The 13,148-nt window shown below is 40.4% G+C and overlaps 1 protein-coding gene across 4 annotated transcripts in view; it reads right to left on the bottom strand.

Moving 5' to 3' along the window:
* Positions 1–13,148, bottom strand: part of TMCC1 (transmembrane and coiled-coil domain family 1) — a 97,758-nt gene that overhangs the window by 76,167 nt on the left and 8,443 nt on the right. Inside the window, exons 2-3 of one of the 4 annotated variants that reach the window (XM_088662347.1) lie at positions 8,827–8,883; positions 4,096–5,728 (exon numbers count right to left, since the gene is read on the bottom strand). In XM_088662347.1, the coding sequence (XP_088518473.1) occupies positions 4,096–4,644 (549 nt within the window). In that variant the 5' untranslated portion in view covers positions 4,645–5,728; positions 8,827–8,883. The remainder of the gene's footprint in view (positions 1–4,095; positions 5,729–8,826; positions 8,884–13,148) is intronic. The other 3 variants (XM_035106538.3, XM_035106539.3, XM_088662351.1) reach the window with 3 other exon arrangements.

Below are 13,148 nucleotides of genomic sequence, written 5' to 3'. Positions count from 1 at the left end.
GAAGCATTTATTTACTTATACCATACACAGTGAGGAATGCCTCACTTCACCAAAATCCACTCAACACTCTACTACCCAGTTTGCCATAATGTCTTTGGAAGGACAGAATCAACTTTTGTCTGAGACAATAAAAGTCTACACCTAGCTCTTCATGAATGATGCCACTACAACTCATATAATATAACAAGACACATAGGAACAAAGTTTCCAATAGACTCAGATTCATTTCTCAGAAGACAAAACTAAAACTAAGAATTACAAGATTAGACGAGATACCTTATGAGCATATTCTGCTACAGTCGTACCTTGGTTCTCAAACGGAATTTGTTTCAGAAGTCCATTTGACTTTCGAAAACGTTCAAAAACCAAAGGGCAGCTTCCAATTGGCTGCAGGAGCTTCCAGCACTCAATCGGAAGCTGCATCGGACGTTCAGCTTCCAAAAAACGTTCGCAAAGCCGAACACTCATCAAAACATTTGAGTCACAAGGCGTTTGAGAACCAAGGTACGACTGTACTGCAACAGTGCTATAGAAGACAGTGATCCCGTTACCACTAGTCGGACATGGGCAGAGAAGCTGATGGGGATTTCCCCCCCCCCCTCAAAAATAATGCAGCTTCTTCCTGGGGCTGCTCATAGAGATGTTTGAGTCACATATTAATTTGCCTTTTTATATAGGTGTTTTCATTTTAGTTGGTGATCAATGGAAGCTCTTCACTTAGTACAAGTGGAGCAGATCTCCTTTTTTGACAGAATTACAAGCCTGGTAGATGAAGGGAACGCTGTGGATGTAGCCTATCTTGATTTCAGCAAGGCCTTTGACAAGGTGCCCCATGATATTCTTGTAAAGAAGCTGGTAAAATGTGGGCTAGACAATGCTACCATTCAGTGGATTTGTAACTGGCTTACTGACCGAACCCAAAGGGTGCTCATCAATGGCTCCTCCTCATCCTGGAGAGTAGTGACTAGTGGGGTGCCACAGGGTTCTGTCTTGGGCCCTGTCTTGTTCTACATCTTTATCAATGACTTGGATGATGGGCTTGAGGGCATCCTGAGCAAGTTTGCAGATGACACCAAATTGGGAGGGGTGGCTAACACCCCAGAGGACAGGATCACACTTCAAAATGACCTTAACAGATTAGACAACTGGGCCAAAGCAAACAAGATGAATTTTAACAAGGAGAAATGTAAAGTACTACACTTGGGCAAAAAAAATGAAAGGCACAAATACAGAATGGGAGACACCTGGCTTGAGAGCAGTACATGTGAAAAGGATCTAGGAGTCTTGGTAGACCACAAACTTGACATGAGTCAGCAGTGTGATGCAGCAGCTAAAAAAGCCAATGCAATTCTGGGCTGCATCAATAGGAGTATAGCATCTAGATCAAGGGAAGCAATAGTACCACTGTATTCTGCTCTGGTCAGACCTCATCTGGAGTACTGTGTCCAGTTCTGGGCACCACAGTTCAAGAAGGATACTGACAAGCTGGAACGTGTCCAGAAGAGGGCAACCAAAATGGTCAAAGGCCTGGAAACGATGCCTTATGAGGAACGGCTTAGGGAGCTGGGTATGTTTAGCCTGGAGAAGAGAAGGTTAAGCGGTGATATGATAGCCATGTTCAAATATATAAAAGGATGTCATATAGAGGAGGGAGAAAGGTTGTTTTCTGCTGCTCCAGAGAAGCGGACACGGAGCAACGGATTCAAACTACAAGAAAGAAAATTCCACTTAAACATTAGGAAGAACTTCCTGACAGTAAGAGCTGTTCGGCAGTGGAATTTGCTGCCAAGGAGTGTGGTGGAGTCTCCTTCTTTGGAGGTCTTTAAGCAGAGGCTTGACAGCCATCTGTCAGGAATGCTTTGATGGTGTTTCCTGCTTGGCAGGGGGTTGGACTGGATGGCCCTTGTGGTCTCTTCCAACTCTATGATTCTATGATTCTATGATTCTATGGAGCACTGCCCATCCTAACCCCAAGCCCCCCCCCCCAAGCTGTAGCCCAATCTCTTATGTTCCTTATCATTTCTATGCAATATAATGTATCACATTTGGATACAGTCTGTTCTTGTTTCATAGTATTAGGCAAGAACTATGAAGAGCCTTCCCAACCAATCAGAAGAAAGCATTTCAATCTGAGCCAATCAGTTGCATGTATTTGCGAGTTACTTGATGCTCTTCTCTGAGGCCGAGGTACTTTTTCTTCCATTTGCAAGCAGAAGATTAAAGCAGCCACAAGCACAAGCCTTTCTTCTTTTCTTTTCTATGGCTAGCCAGCCTACCAGTCTTTGTAATCAGCGATGTATCTATGTGAGTTGTTTAATTGTTTATTGTTTAATTTCTACGTACATCATTGTCACACACATGCACACCCAAACACACATTTCAATGAGAGGAGTGGTGGCAAACTATCCCAAAAACACATTTCACTGGTGGGAAGGAGGGCGGAGAACCTGGCTTATTCATGGCCAAGACTGGGCCCTTTTTAATTATTAGGGGGAACGGGAGGGGGAAGTGTTTCCTGGTGGCATGTTTGGCTGACATCATAAGCATGGAGTGGGGGAAGAAAATCTGGTTTCCTTCATTGGCTGGACCAGGCCTTTTTATTTATATTCTCTTCACAATCAAAACCAACCACCTTTACAAAATGTTAACAGTTAAAGTCTTGTCTTGCTACTAAAAAGTGGTGAGGACGGGTGCGTACTTTTGGGTTGCAGATATGCTTAAAAATAAGGCGTTGTTTCAGTCCTCTCCACTCCACAAGAGCAACTCAAGGAAATGCTAATGTCCATACTTTCATGATTGATAAAAAGGTGTGCAAAACACAGAACATCTTTACCTTGCCAAGCAAGGCTGATGTTCATAATTACTGTCTCACAGTGGCCTTCTTTTATTGAAATGTGTTCTATCTCATCTATGCATCCATAAAGAAAACCTCCACACACACACACAAGTTAACTTGGAATTACAGTAGTACACTTCCATATAATACACAATAGATCAGTAACTATGAGTCCATGCTTTAAGAGTCTGTTCCACTCCAACCTGTCCTCTTCCCGACTGCAACACACTTGCCTCTTCTCTCCCAAATTCATTAGCTTAATTTCATGTTTCTTCAGTTCTGCTTCCTCCACCTATGTTGAAGAGTACTGATGATCCCCATATCAATGCACCCTACCCCATAGGCTTCCCTGCCTCATCACCTCACTCAGTCTGCTGTTGTACTTGCGTAATTTCTCCTGTTGTGATAGCCACTGCATTGTTACAAGTTTCCAACATATCCTTTTATAACTTTTCATTAGATATCTGAACAGGAAGCACTGCTCATTAACTAAACCAAATGGAATTAATTGGGAAACACAGAGATGACTGCACTGACTTTAGGGCCAACAGTTCCATTCCTCAATTTCAACAAGATATGGAACCACCACTTCCTGCCCTCTCCCTTCAAAAAAGAACTGTCACATAGATCTTTCTGCGTACCTTCTATACTGCAGACCAAAATATTTCATACCCAGAACCAAGTTTATCTAATGAAACAATAAGCTTCAATATGGCTCAATACATTTTTTTCAATCAAATGTTATTAAAAGTTTTCAACATAAAATACAATAAAAAGCACACTATGAAGAACACTACTGTATACACAGCAGCAACTTGCACAGTTGGAATTGCATACTACCATTTACCTCTTGGCCATACAGATCCTGACACCTTAAATTTAATCCAATGCTGGACTTACTGGAGAAAAAAAAGTCAATTATTATGTGCAAAGCAGTCTACTTAGGAGATTCTGCTACTTCCACAAGCTAAACAACTTCTAAAAATAAAAAAGTAAGTCAGCATCTACTGTTCTTTATTGCCAACAAGCTGTTGCATTAGAGAGCTGGTTTGCAGTCATCTTCCCTTATTACCAGTGCAGCAAGAACTTTATACCATGTTCTTCTTTATTCAGGTACATGGCTTTCAAGGAAATATACATACTGTATAGATATACACACACATATTTATTGCCCTTGCTACTATATTCAATGCTGATTTTTTCAAAGAAATGCTTCAGCATCCAACAAGAAAATACACCTTGCTATAAACAGAACTCACCCGATCTGCTGATGCAAACTCTTCACCAGCTAGACAGATAGGAGAAGCCATCTCCAGCACAGACATATTAGTAGGGGCATCAGTAGTTGATGAGGACCTGGGCCGGCCTGAATGAATATCCTGGAGAGACTTCCTGTTGATTTGGGGGCTTCCCTTTGGCGGCTCTGTCTTGCCCCGCCTGCTATGCAAGCTTGTTCCTCTCTTCATTTTAGGTGGCACTCTGATTTGTTGGAGAACTCTGTTCAGAGCTGTGGGGTGGGTAGAGACACCATCAATTTCAGCACATGTGCTTTGATTTTCCAATTCCGTTTCAAGCTCCAAATCAACCTGAGCTTGCTGAACATCATGGGGAGACACTGAGGACCTCCTACGTTGATGCTGGAAGAGATGCTTCAACCCTTGACCAATCACATTAATATTCTCCAAGGCATTGTGGGTAATTTTAGATAGCTTTTGCTCCGATTCATGCTGCCTTTTGGTCTCTGGATCTTGAGACTTTCCTCCAAGGTCAGGATCATCATAGAGTTGTTCACTACCAGAAGGCTCCATCAGATGACACCAAGCAAGTTTATTTGACAAGTCAGACACAGATGTTCTGTGCCCTTAAATTTTGTTTTTGCTGAAAAATGCCAAGATTGTCAGCCAATAATGTGTGCAATTGCTTCAAGAGTGAATACACATGCAGCTGTGCCACGGTGGTCTCATGCTTATTTACTGTTAAAACAAAAAAACTAGGGTTACACATCATGCACAGATTAAGGTTATTCACAGTGGAAAAACATGCAGCTAGTTTACTCGCTTCTCAATCCTAAACTTTTCTAGCATTTTTTTACCATGGGGATTAAGTGCATTTCCATTGCAGGTGGCACACAACAAAGCTTATGAAAAAATATTCCAAGACCAAACTGCAAACCAAATGCTATATTAAATATAGAAAATATACCTCCCTACCAGCAGAGTTGGTATACTGGAAAGCAAGGAAGATTTTGTCAAAGCCGTAACAAGCATACCCCAAGTTTTTAATATGTGTTGTGCTACATGAGGCTGGATTTGGCAGCTTATCACCATGGTATTCAAGGAAAGGCAATGTAACTCAACACATTGCTCTATATTTCTAATAAATTTTATGTTATTACAAACTAAAAAAAATGGGAAAAAGCAAAGTATCTTCTTTCAGGCAACGACCAGAAGCAGGGACCAGATTCCACATTCCCAGCGCTAAAATATTTTGTAGGTACCAAAGGCCATTAGCAAAGGCTCTCTCAGGAATCTCAAATGTCTAAAATGACTGGTTCTTGTAGACATGGGCAGCAGAATGGCAGCAGCATTAAAAGTGGGTCTTGTTGAGACTCACAGGAACAGATAACACAACCTGCTCCTTCAAGTATATTGCTTCAGGTAAGTGGAAAAGGCAAACAGCTACAATTATGTCACACTACAGGCAGGTAGCTGAGGAAGTAAGCAAGTATTCAAAACAACTTGAATACCAAGAAAGGGAGCATTAATAAAGGTAACAATAACTGAACACCCTTGTAATAGGCTTGTTGTGAATGTGATTAAGTGTGAATCACATGCATAAGCTGTGTAAGATGATAAAATGGATCATACAAATGAAGCTCAGTCTTGGCAGATCCTGCATGAATTTTGAGAGAAGTTGATAGAGATATATGATGTTTAGACTGGAGAAAACATCCAACAGAACATAATTAAGAGCCATTATGATGATCAGGACACATCTTGGATCTGGTTTGGAAGTCTGTTTTGCCAGTCCTAATACTTGAACCCATGACCCTGGGATTAAGTGTTTAATGCTCTACCAATTGAGCTATGCTGCAAAAGCAAAAACTCTAGCACCTTTGCTACCCTTCTCAGGCACACTGTACAATATAGTGACCCACTGGAAATAAAGCCATCCCAAATTCTACAATTGTGATGTAACATGTTGCAAGTTCTCTTAATAGACTGAAAATTGGACTACCACTATTTTAGCCAACAAAAAATAAGCAGGGGCATCGTACACATTTTAAAACTTAATGATACAGTATTAATTCCCACCATTAGTTTATATAAATGTATACTATCCTATTGATGTGTAGTAGTATATTTTTGTGATGTATATAGCTAGGAATAAGGCAGCAGTTCTTATGGCCTGCTTTTATATGCTTTTCTATGGTAACAGTTTAAATCACAATAATCTCATTTCTCCATGGACAAAAGACAAATTATGGCATAATAAGTTATGCACAAGTGTCAGGAATCCACACGCAACAGTGCCATTCCTCCTTTCAGGTAAGTAAGCAAATAGGCCAGAAAGTATTTAATGGGACGTCCAAACTGGAAAATATGGGTATTGGCATCCAAACAAGTCAGGATATGAAACCACAGTTTGAAGTCGGCTTTTGCATCCTGGTTTGTTTGGCATTAACCATTATTTGCTTCCAGTATATTTCCTGACCCAATTTAAAGTACCGGTTTTAACCTGCAAAGCTGCTTACTTGAAAAGATCACTTCCTCCTTTTTATGCCTACCTGCACTTTAAAATTCTCTTCAGAAACCCTTCCCTAGGTGTCTCCACCAATGAAATGAGGCAGGGGGCAACTAAGGAGATGAGTTTCTTTAGTAGTGGCATCTCAGCTATGAAACAGACTTCCCAGAGAGCCACACCTTACACCTTCTTTATCTTTTTCCAGTGCCAGTTGAAACCCTGGGTTTTTTAACCTGCATTTTAAATTGAGGTTGTACAGTAACTTATTCTATGGTGCCTCTGCGCAATGAAGCTTTTTGCAGTATTATTGGATATTACCTATTACTGTAAATTGTGATTGATGTTTTTATTTATTTATAAAAACATTTATATACAACTGTGTCATGAAAATATATCACAGTGGTTTACAACATTATACAAAACATAAAACCACACAATAAAATCATAAAAAGTTAAAAACAAACATCAACAGACCATTATGGGGGATGTACTCTTAACTGCCTGCACAGGCCTGGTGGAACAGGAAAGTTTTAAGCATGTGTTTATAAGTTGGCACAGAAGGCGCCCACTGCACCTCTCTATTGACAGGGTGTTCCACAGGACTGGGCCAATGAAATTGAAGGTTCAGTTTCTCATTATTGCCAAAGAAGCCTCACCAACTCAGGGAACAACTAAAAGAGTTTCTGCAGATGATCTCAGTGACTGAGCTGCAATAGAAGGGTTCGGAGTGATCCTTGGGGTATCCTGGACCCAAATTGTTGAAAGCCACCATTGGAATATTTATTAGATTTATATAACAGCCTGTCAGTAAACAACTAGTTCTCACATCCGATACAACAGGATGCCATGGTTAGCTGCAGCTTCCTGACTTGTTTCGCTGCTTATCCAAAGGGAGGAGAAAAGCAGCTGTGAGTGCCTGAAGCTCATTCATATCTTGCCTTATAAAGCCAATATTTGATAATCTGAATGTGACCACAGTCATGTGATACATAGAAAGAAAAAATGATTCCAGATACAGAATTTCATCCCATTTATTTGAATAGATAGAAATAACCTCCAATTCTTAAAAGGAAGTTTCTCTATAAAATTCACAACTCCAAGCTAGATATGCCTAGTACCCCCCACAAACCCCCAATCCATTATAAGGTGGATACAATAGGATGAGATTTGTTGCAATTGAAGTGGATCACACATATGCATTAAGATTAAACTATATCATACATCTGAAACATACAAAGAATGGGATTACAGACATATTCCTATGGTATAACATCATAAGCACTCTCTATAGGCTCACTCCAATTTGTGCAATTAGCTATCAAACTACCCAGGGGAACTGCATTATCTATGGAGAATGCCAGAAGTGGAATTTTTAGTGATAACAAAAAAAGTTCAAAACCCTGCCAAGTCAGATTCCTTCAGGCTGAACAGACTCCTCAAAATCACATTTAAAAAAAAAACAAAAACCACAGGCAGATTTTGTCCCCCATGATTCTGGGGAAATGTTTTAATCTGATAAACATTTGCTAATGAGAATGGACTACAGATAGGCAAAAGATAACCTAGATGAATATCTTATTGGCTAGGTGGTATTCATATATGCACTGTGTGACTGACTGTTATACTGTATCTAAAGACCTCCCTGTAGCACCACAGATTAGAGTTTTGTGAAATTCCATCTTGCTAGAGAAGACTGCATAGATTCTGCAGCCAATCTAACAGCCCTTGTCATTCAATGCTTTTCCTATGGGGATCTCACTATGCAGCTATTTCAGGAGTCACTACATGTTGTCAGAAAATGCACGACATTTGTGGTTAATGAACCAAGTGTCAACTAAAGCCATTTTCCCCCTATTTCTTTCTACTGTGTGTGGTCAGAACTTTTCTCATGCTCCCAAACATTTACCCCCTACCCTTGAAATTCTCCATTAAAAAAATATTTCTGTATGTTCACTAAATTGCTTTGAAATATTTTACTATGGCAATGGCCAAGTCTCCAAGTTTATTACATGGACAACTTTCACTGGAACTCATGTACTACTGTTTTTTTGGGGGGGGGCAGCAAAAGTGCTACCTAATGCAGAAGATGAAACAAGCTGCAAAGCACCATATATCTAGTCAGTGGACATACATATTTGCAAACGTTACAGAACTATTCTAGCATCCTTTCAGATTAGACTTAACACAGCTATGGCAACTCAGATGGCCAAGACACTACTTAAATATAGGGAGGAAAAGGTACTTACCTCCACCACTTATCCTTAAACATGACTGGCTGGTGGGGCTCCTCTGTCAAACAGCAGCTTAGGGGAGAAAAAGTTAGACAAAACTTAGAACAGAAACATACACATAAAGAGAATGTGACTTACTGAGGTTATTTTAAGTCCAACACTGTAATAATATGCCCCTAGTTATGGTTGGTCTCAGCATTACAAATAAGCAACAAAGAAGGAGTAGAAAAATGTGATGACTTCTGTGCACCTGCACATTCTGCTAAACTTCAGCTTACACAGCCATGCCCCTATTCTGTCTCTGCAGACAAAGAACTTGCTGGGAATTTGCCACAGTCAGTGAAAACTCTTGAATATTTGCAAGCTGAACTTCCACATGCTCAAAGCTATTCAGGGATAGGTTTGCAACAGTGGATTAAGGTTCACTGAAAGGCTTTTTTTGCCAAAAATAAATAAGATACCTTTCATTCTTTATTATTTTAATTTTCAGTTTTTTACAACAACAACAAAACCCACCAAAGTTACATGAGAAGACTGCTTCTAAAGCAGTAGGACTTCCCCTTCTCCTACCTAAATGGCTGCTGTGGGTCCCTCGGAGCAGACTTTATAGGCACATGGAGGGAGACTGGAGAGGAAGCAGGCCCCATTATGTGAGCACTTCTGCACAGACTTCATTGGAGTCCACACTATAGTCTTGTCACTAGCTGTTCCGGTAACTAATGTTCATTAGCCTATATCTTGTACACTGTGCATTCTCCTTCCAGATTTGTGGGATCCTTAATGTAACACTGGCACACACCAAGGGAAGATTGATATGATGGCAAGGGGGGGAGACACAGATGTAGCCAGAAGTTAAGTAACCAGAAGTGCGCAAGCTACTTCTTAAGTGGTGAATGGGCATATGAGTACAACAGAACAAAGCGAGCATTTAACATTTATTTTGATAGAATCATAGAACTGTAGAGTTGGAAGGGACCACGAGGATCATTCTAGTTGAACTCCCTACGTGGAGCTCGAACCCACGACCCTGAGATTAAGAGTCTCATATTCTACTGACTGAGCTATCCCTCAGTTTGAGTCAAGACCAAGGTAGAAAGGAAAGCATCAAACTGCACATACAGTATAGATTTATAATTTGGCCTATTCTAGTTCTCTGTGCCATGTATTGAATTACTCACCACTGGACAAATTTATAAACTGCGTAAATTTTAAAATATCCAAATCCCAGCTCCATAATATGAAATTCTAATTGTTGCAGTTAAAATTATTCCAAGATGAGGATACAAGGGTGAACAAAGCAATTTGACATATGCTATGTCGGTCCCACAGAATACAAATCATATAGATCATTCGTACAGTAGATACACAGCTGCCCTATACAACATCTGAGAAAACAACTGATAGGCAACTTGGATTTATTTATATCATATGAGCTAGAATAGCGCAGTTTGTGAGTAGCAGCCCAGCAAAGAAGATGGTTCACCAATGCTATCACTATTTTTTTTATTTCGATCCATATTTTATTTATAAAAGGAAAAATGGGGGTGCAGAAGAACAGACAAGATAGGAAAGGAGAAAATGGAACAGATATTGTGAAATATTAAGTGGCTCTGAAATTGTAGGTAAGCCCCAGATCCCCCAAAATTTGTGAAATGCTGCACTACTGCATGCTGGGAAAGCTATTACCATTTTCAATAAGGAAGGAAAGGCAGTACCCTGCAGAGCAGAGAAGTTCTTTTAGAATGCAAGTGGCACACAAAGAAGCTGTACTATATTTTCTACAACGCACATCCTTATCCCAAGCTAGTCCTAGCCTCTTCAAAATGTAACCAAATAAGATGTCCAGTAGGTGAAACACAGCTTGTGGGTAGTAAAATGCCTTCTCCCAAAACACAAAGTGGAAATGTAGGCTGCTGTGAGAACTGTCAGAGACACTTGTGGCTTTGGAACAATCTTGAAAATCCTACTGCTGCAATTAGCAGAATAATGCCTCATAACTTTTCAAAATAATGTTACCACAGAAGAATTACAGGCAAGCTGCCTATATGACTTTCCCACCTGCACCCCCATTCCTCCAACTAGCTAATGCCACTGAACCCTGCAGAGAGTGAGGAAAGAGGAACCCTGCATACTTATGCAACTCCTAGAAAACAGATTCCTCTGGCTGTGTCACTCAAGTGCTGCCACTTTGGTATTCTGGCCAGAGGCAACCAGAATGTCAGGAGGAATTGTAAGATTCAAAAGCTAGAAGCTATACTTATTTCAGTAATTGTTCAAATACTTGGTCAAGTTCATTATGATTTTTCTGTTCTTTTCCCCCTCTGTGCGTGCGTGCGTACATGCACGCACCCACCCACACAGAAAACTATGTCTGAAAAGATATATAGATACATGCAAATGAAGTTGATGCCTAGGAGATAGGTACTGGTTTTTAAAAAGCATGAAGATAGCATATAGGCAGGCTAACTACTTGTTTCAGAGTAATGCTGTTCTGTTCATGTGTTCCCTTGAGAACTGTTGGCTCCAGTCTTCTTATAAAAAATGTTGATCAATACTCTATTTTAGAGCAATTTCCTACCTGTGATGTGGAAGAAAGATAGCATTGACATTTGCAGCCATGAGGCAGCTAGCAAACCATTTCAACCATAACTCAAAAGCAGAAATGTGCTCTGATTAATTTTACTGTATATAGAGAGACAACAGTTTTTGCATCCAGCAGTACAAAACAGGTGATGGCTAAAGAAACTATGCTAACTATAGGACCCTGTACTCCAGTGTTTCTCAACCAGTGTGCCTCCAGATGTTTTGGAACTACAACTCCCATCATCCCTAGCTAGGAAGACCAGTGGTCAGGAATGATGGGAGTTGTAGTCCCAAAACATCTGGAGGCACACTGGTTGAGAAACACTGCTGTACTCCATAATCATCACAATTACAACAAATAAAGGCGTGACATACTGTATCTCGCTTTGCATGTCATGAGTCTAGCTCCTATATTGGTTTCACCTTTGAAGTTGAATTAATGAAATAAATGAACTTTTCAACGATATTCTAATTTTTCAAGTTTCACCTGTAAGGTTGTCTCTGCACCAACCAGGCAGTTGGTGCTCCTAACCACCTAGGATGGTGTTTTACAAATTGCATCACTATTACCAGCTCAATTTCGCTTCCTTCCATTCTTAATGCATTTGATGCATCACTCCTTCTAATGCAGAACTTACCGTGCATTACTCTATCCAATAGCAAACTGAGGTGGCAAGTGCCAACAGGACTGGAGCCAAGATGAATAAGTGGATTGCTCTGCCCCTCTTCCACCATTCTCTTACATTCCATGCAAAGGAAAGCTTACCAACACATAATTTCTGTAACAAATTAATGCTGTTCTTCACCTCCCCCTTGAACCACCAGCGTAGCAAAGTAAGCAAAATATCAAGTATCCAGGTCAGTTAGCCAAGAAATATCCTGAGTTCATATTCTTCATGTACTTCCAAATATATCTGATAAGGTCAAGTAGGCAACAGTAGATTTATCACTGCACTAGTCTTCCATGCAGCTTCCCCACGGTTTTGACACCAAAGTGTATGCCTACTGAACATTTTAAGTTCAAAATGTCAGTAGAGTGGACCTGATGGCAATCATTTCTTTTTGTGACAGCTTCATGTTAAAAAGTGAGCTGACTATCTTCCCAGCTTCTAGGTAGTCAAGTCATCCCAAAAAATGTCTCCAAGCTCCTAACCTGTTGCTATCTCATATCACTTTGCATAGCCCTACAAATAACTTTGTAAGCGGTGGTTTAATTTCCCACCCACCCTAAAGTATTTTCTAACATTTTAGAAGGGAACTCTGCCTCAAATTGAGGGCCATAATCCAACCAGCACAACCAATTTTACCAAAGCTCAATCTCTGCTTAAGTACAGTGGTACCTTGGTTTACGAACAGTCCTGTTTACGAACTATTCGGATTACGAACTCCGCAAAACCATAAGTAGTTTGCGAACTTTACCTTGGTCTACGAACGGAAGCCGAATGGCAGAAGGGCACCAGCGGTGGGAGGCCTCATTAGGGAAAGCACGCCTCTGTTTAAGAACGGATTTCAGGAACGGATTGCCATATTTCTCCATTTATAAGACTAGGGTTTTTCCCTTTAAAATGTCAAAAATTAGGGGGCGTCTTATACTCTGGGCCATCTCTCCCCCCCCCCCCATTTTCTTAAATCTGAGTCCCTAAAAATAGGGGGCATCTTATAGATGGAAAAGTAATGTAAGTTCATAAACCGAGGTACCACTGTAGGCCGTGTTGTTGTTCTTGCTCTTCAGGAAGATGTTGCAACTTTTTAAA

This window comes from Zootoca vivipara, chromosome 2, assembly GCF_965207765.1.
Source record: "Zootoca vivipara chromosome 2, rZooViv2.hap1.1, whole genome shotgun sequence".
Classification (NCBI taxonomy): domain Eukaryota; kingdom Metazoa; phylum Chordata; class Lepidosauria; order Squamata; family Lacertidae; genus Zootoca; species Zootoca vivipara.
The sequence above is the reverse complement of the archived record's forward strand: the minus strand, read 5'-3'. Positions and strand labels throughout refer to the sequence as shown.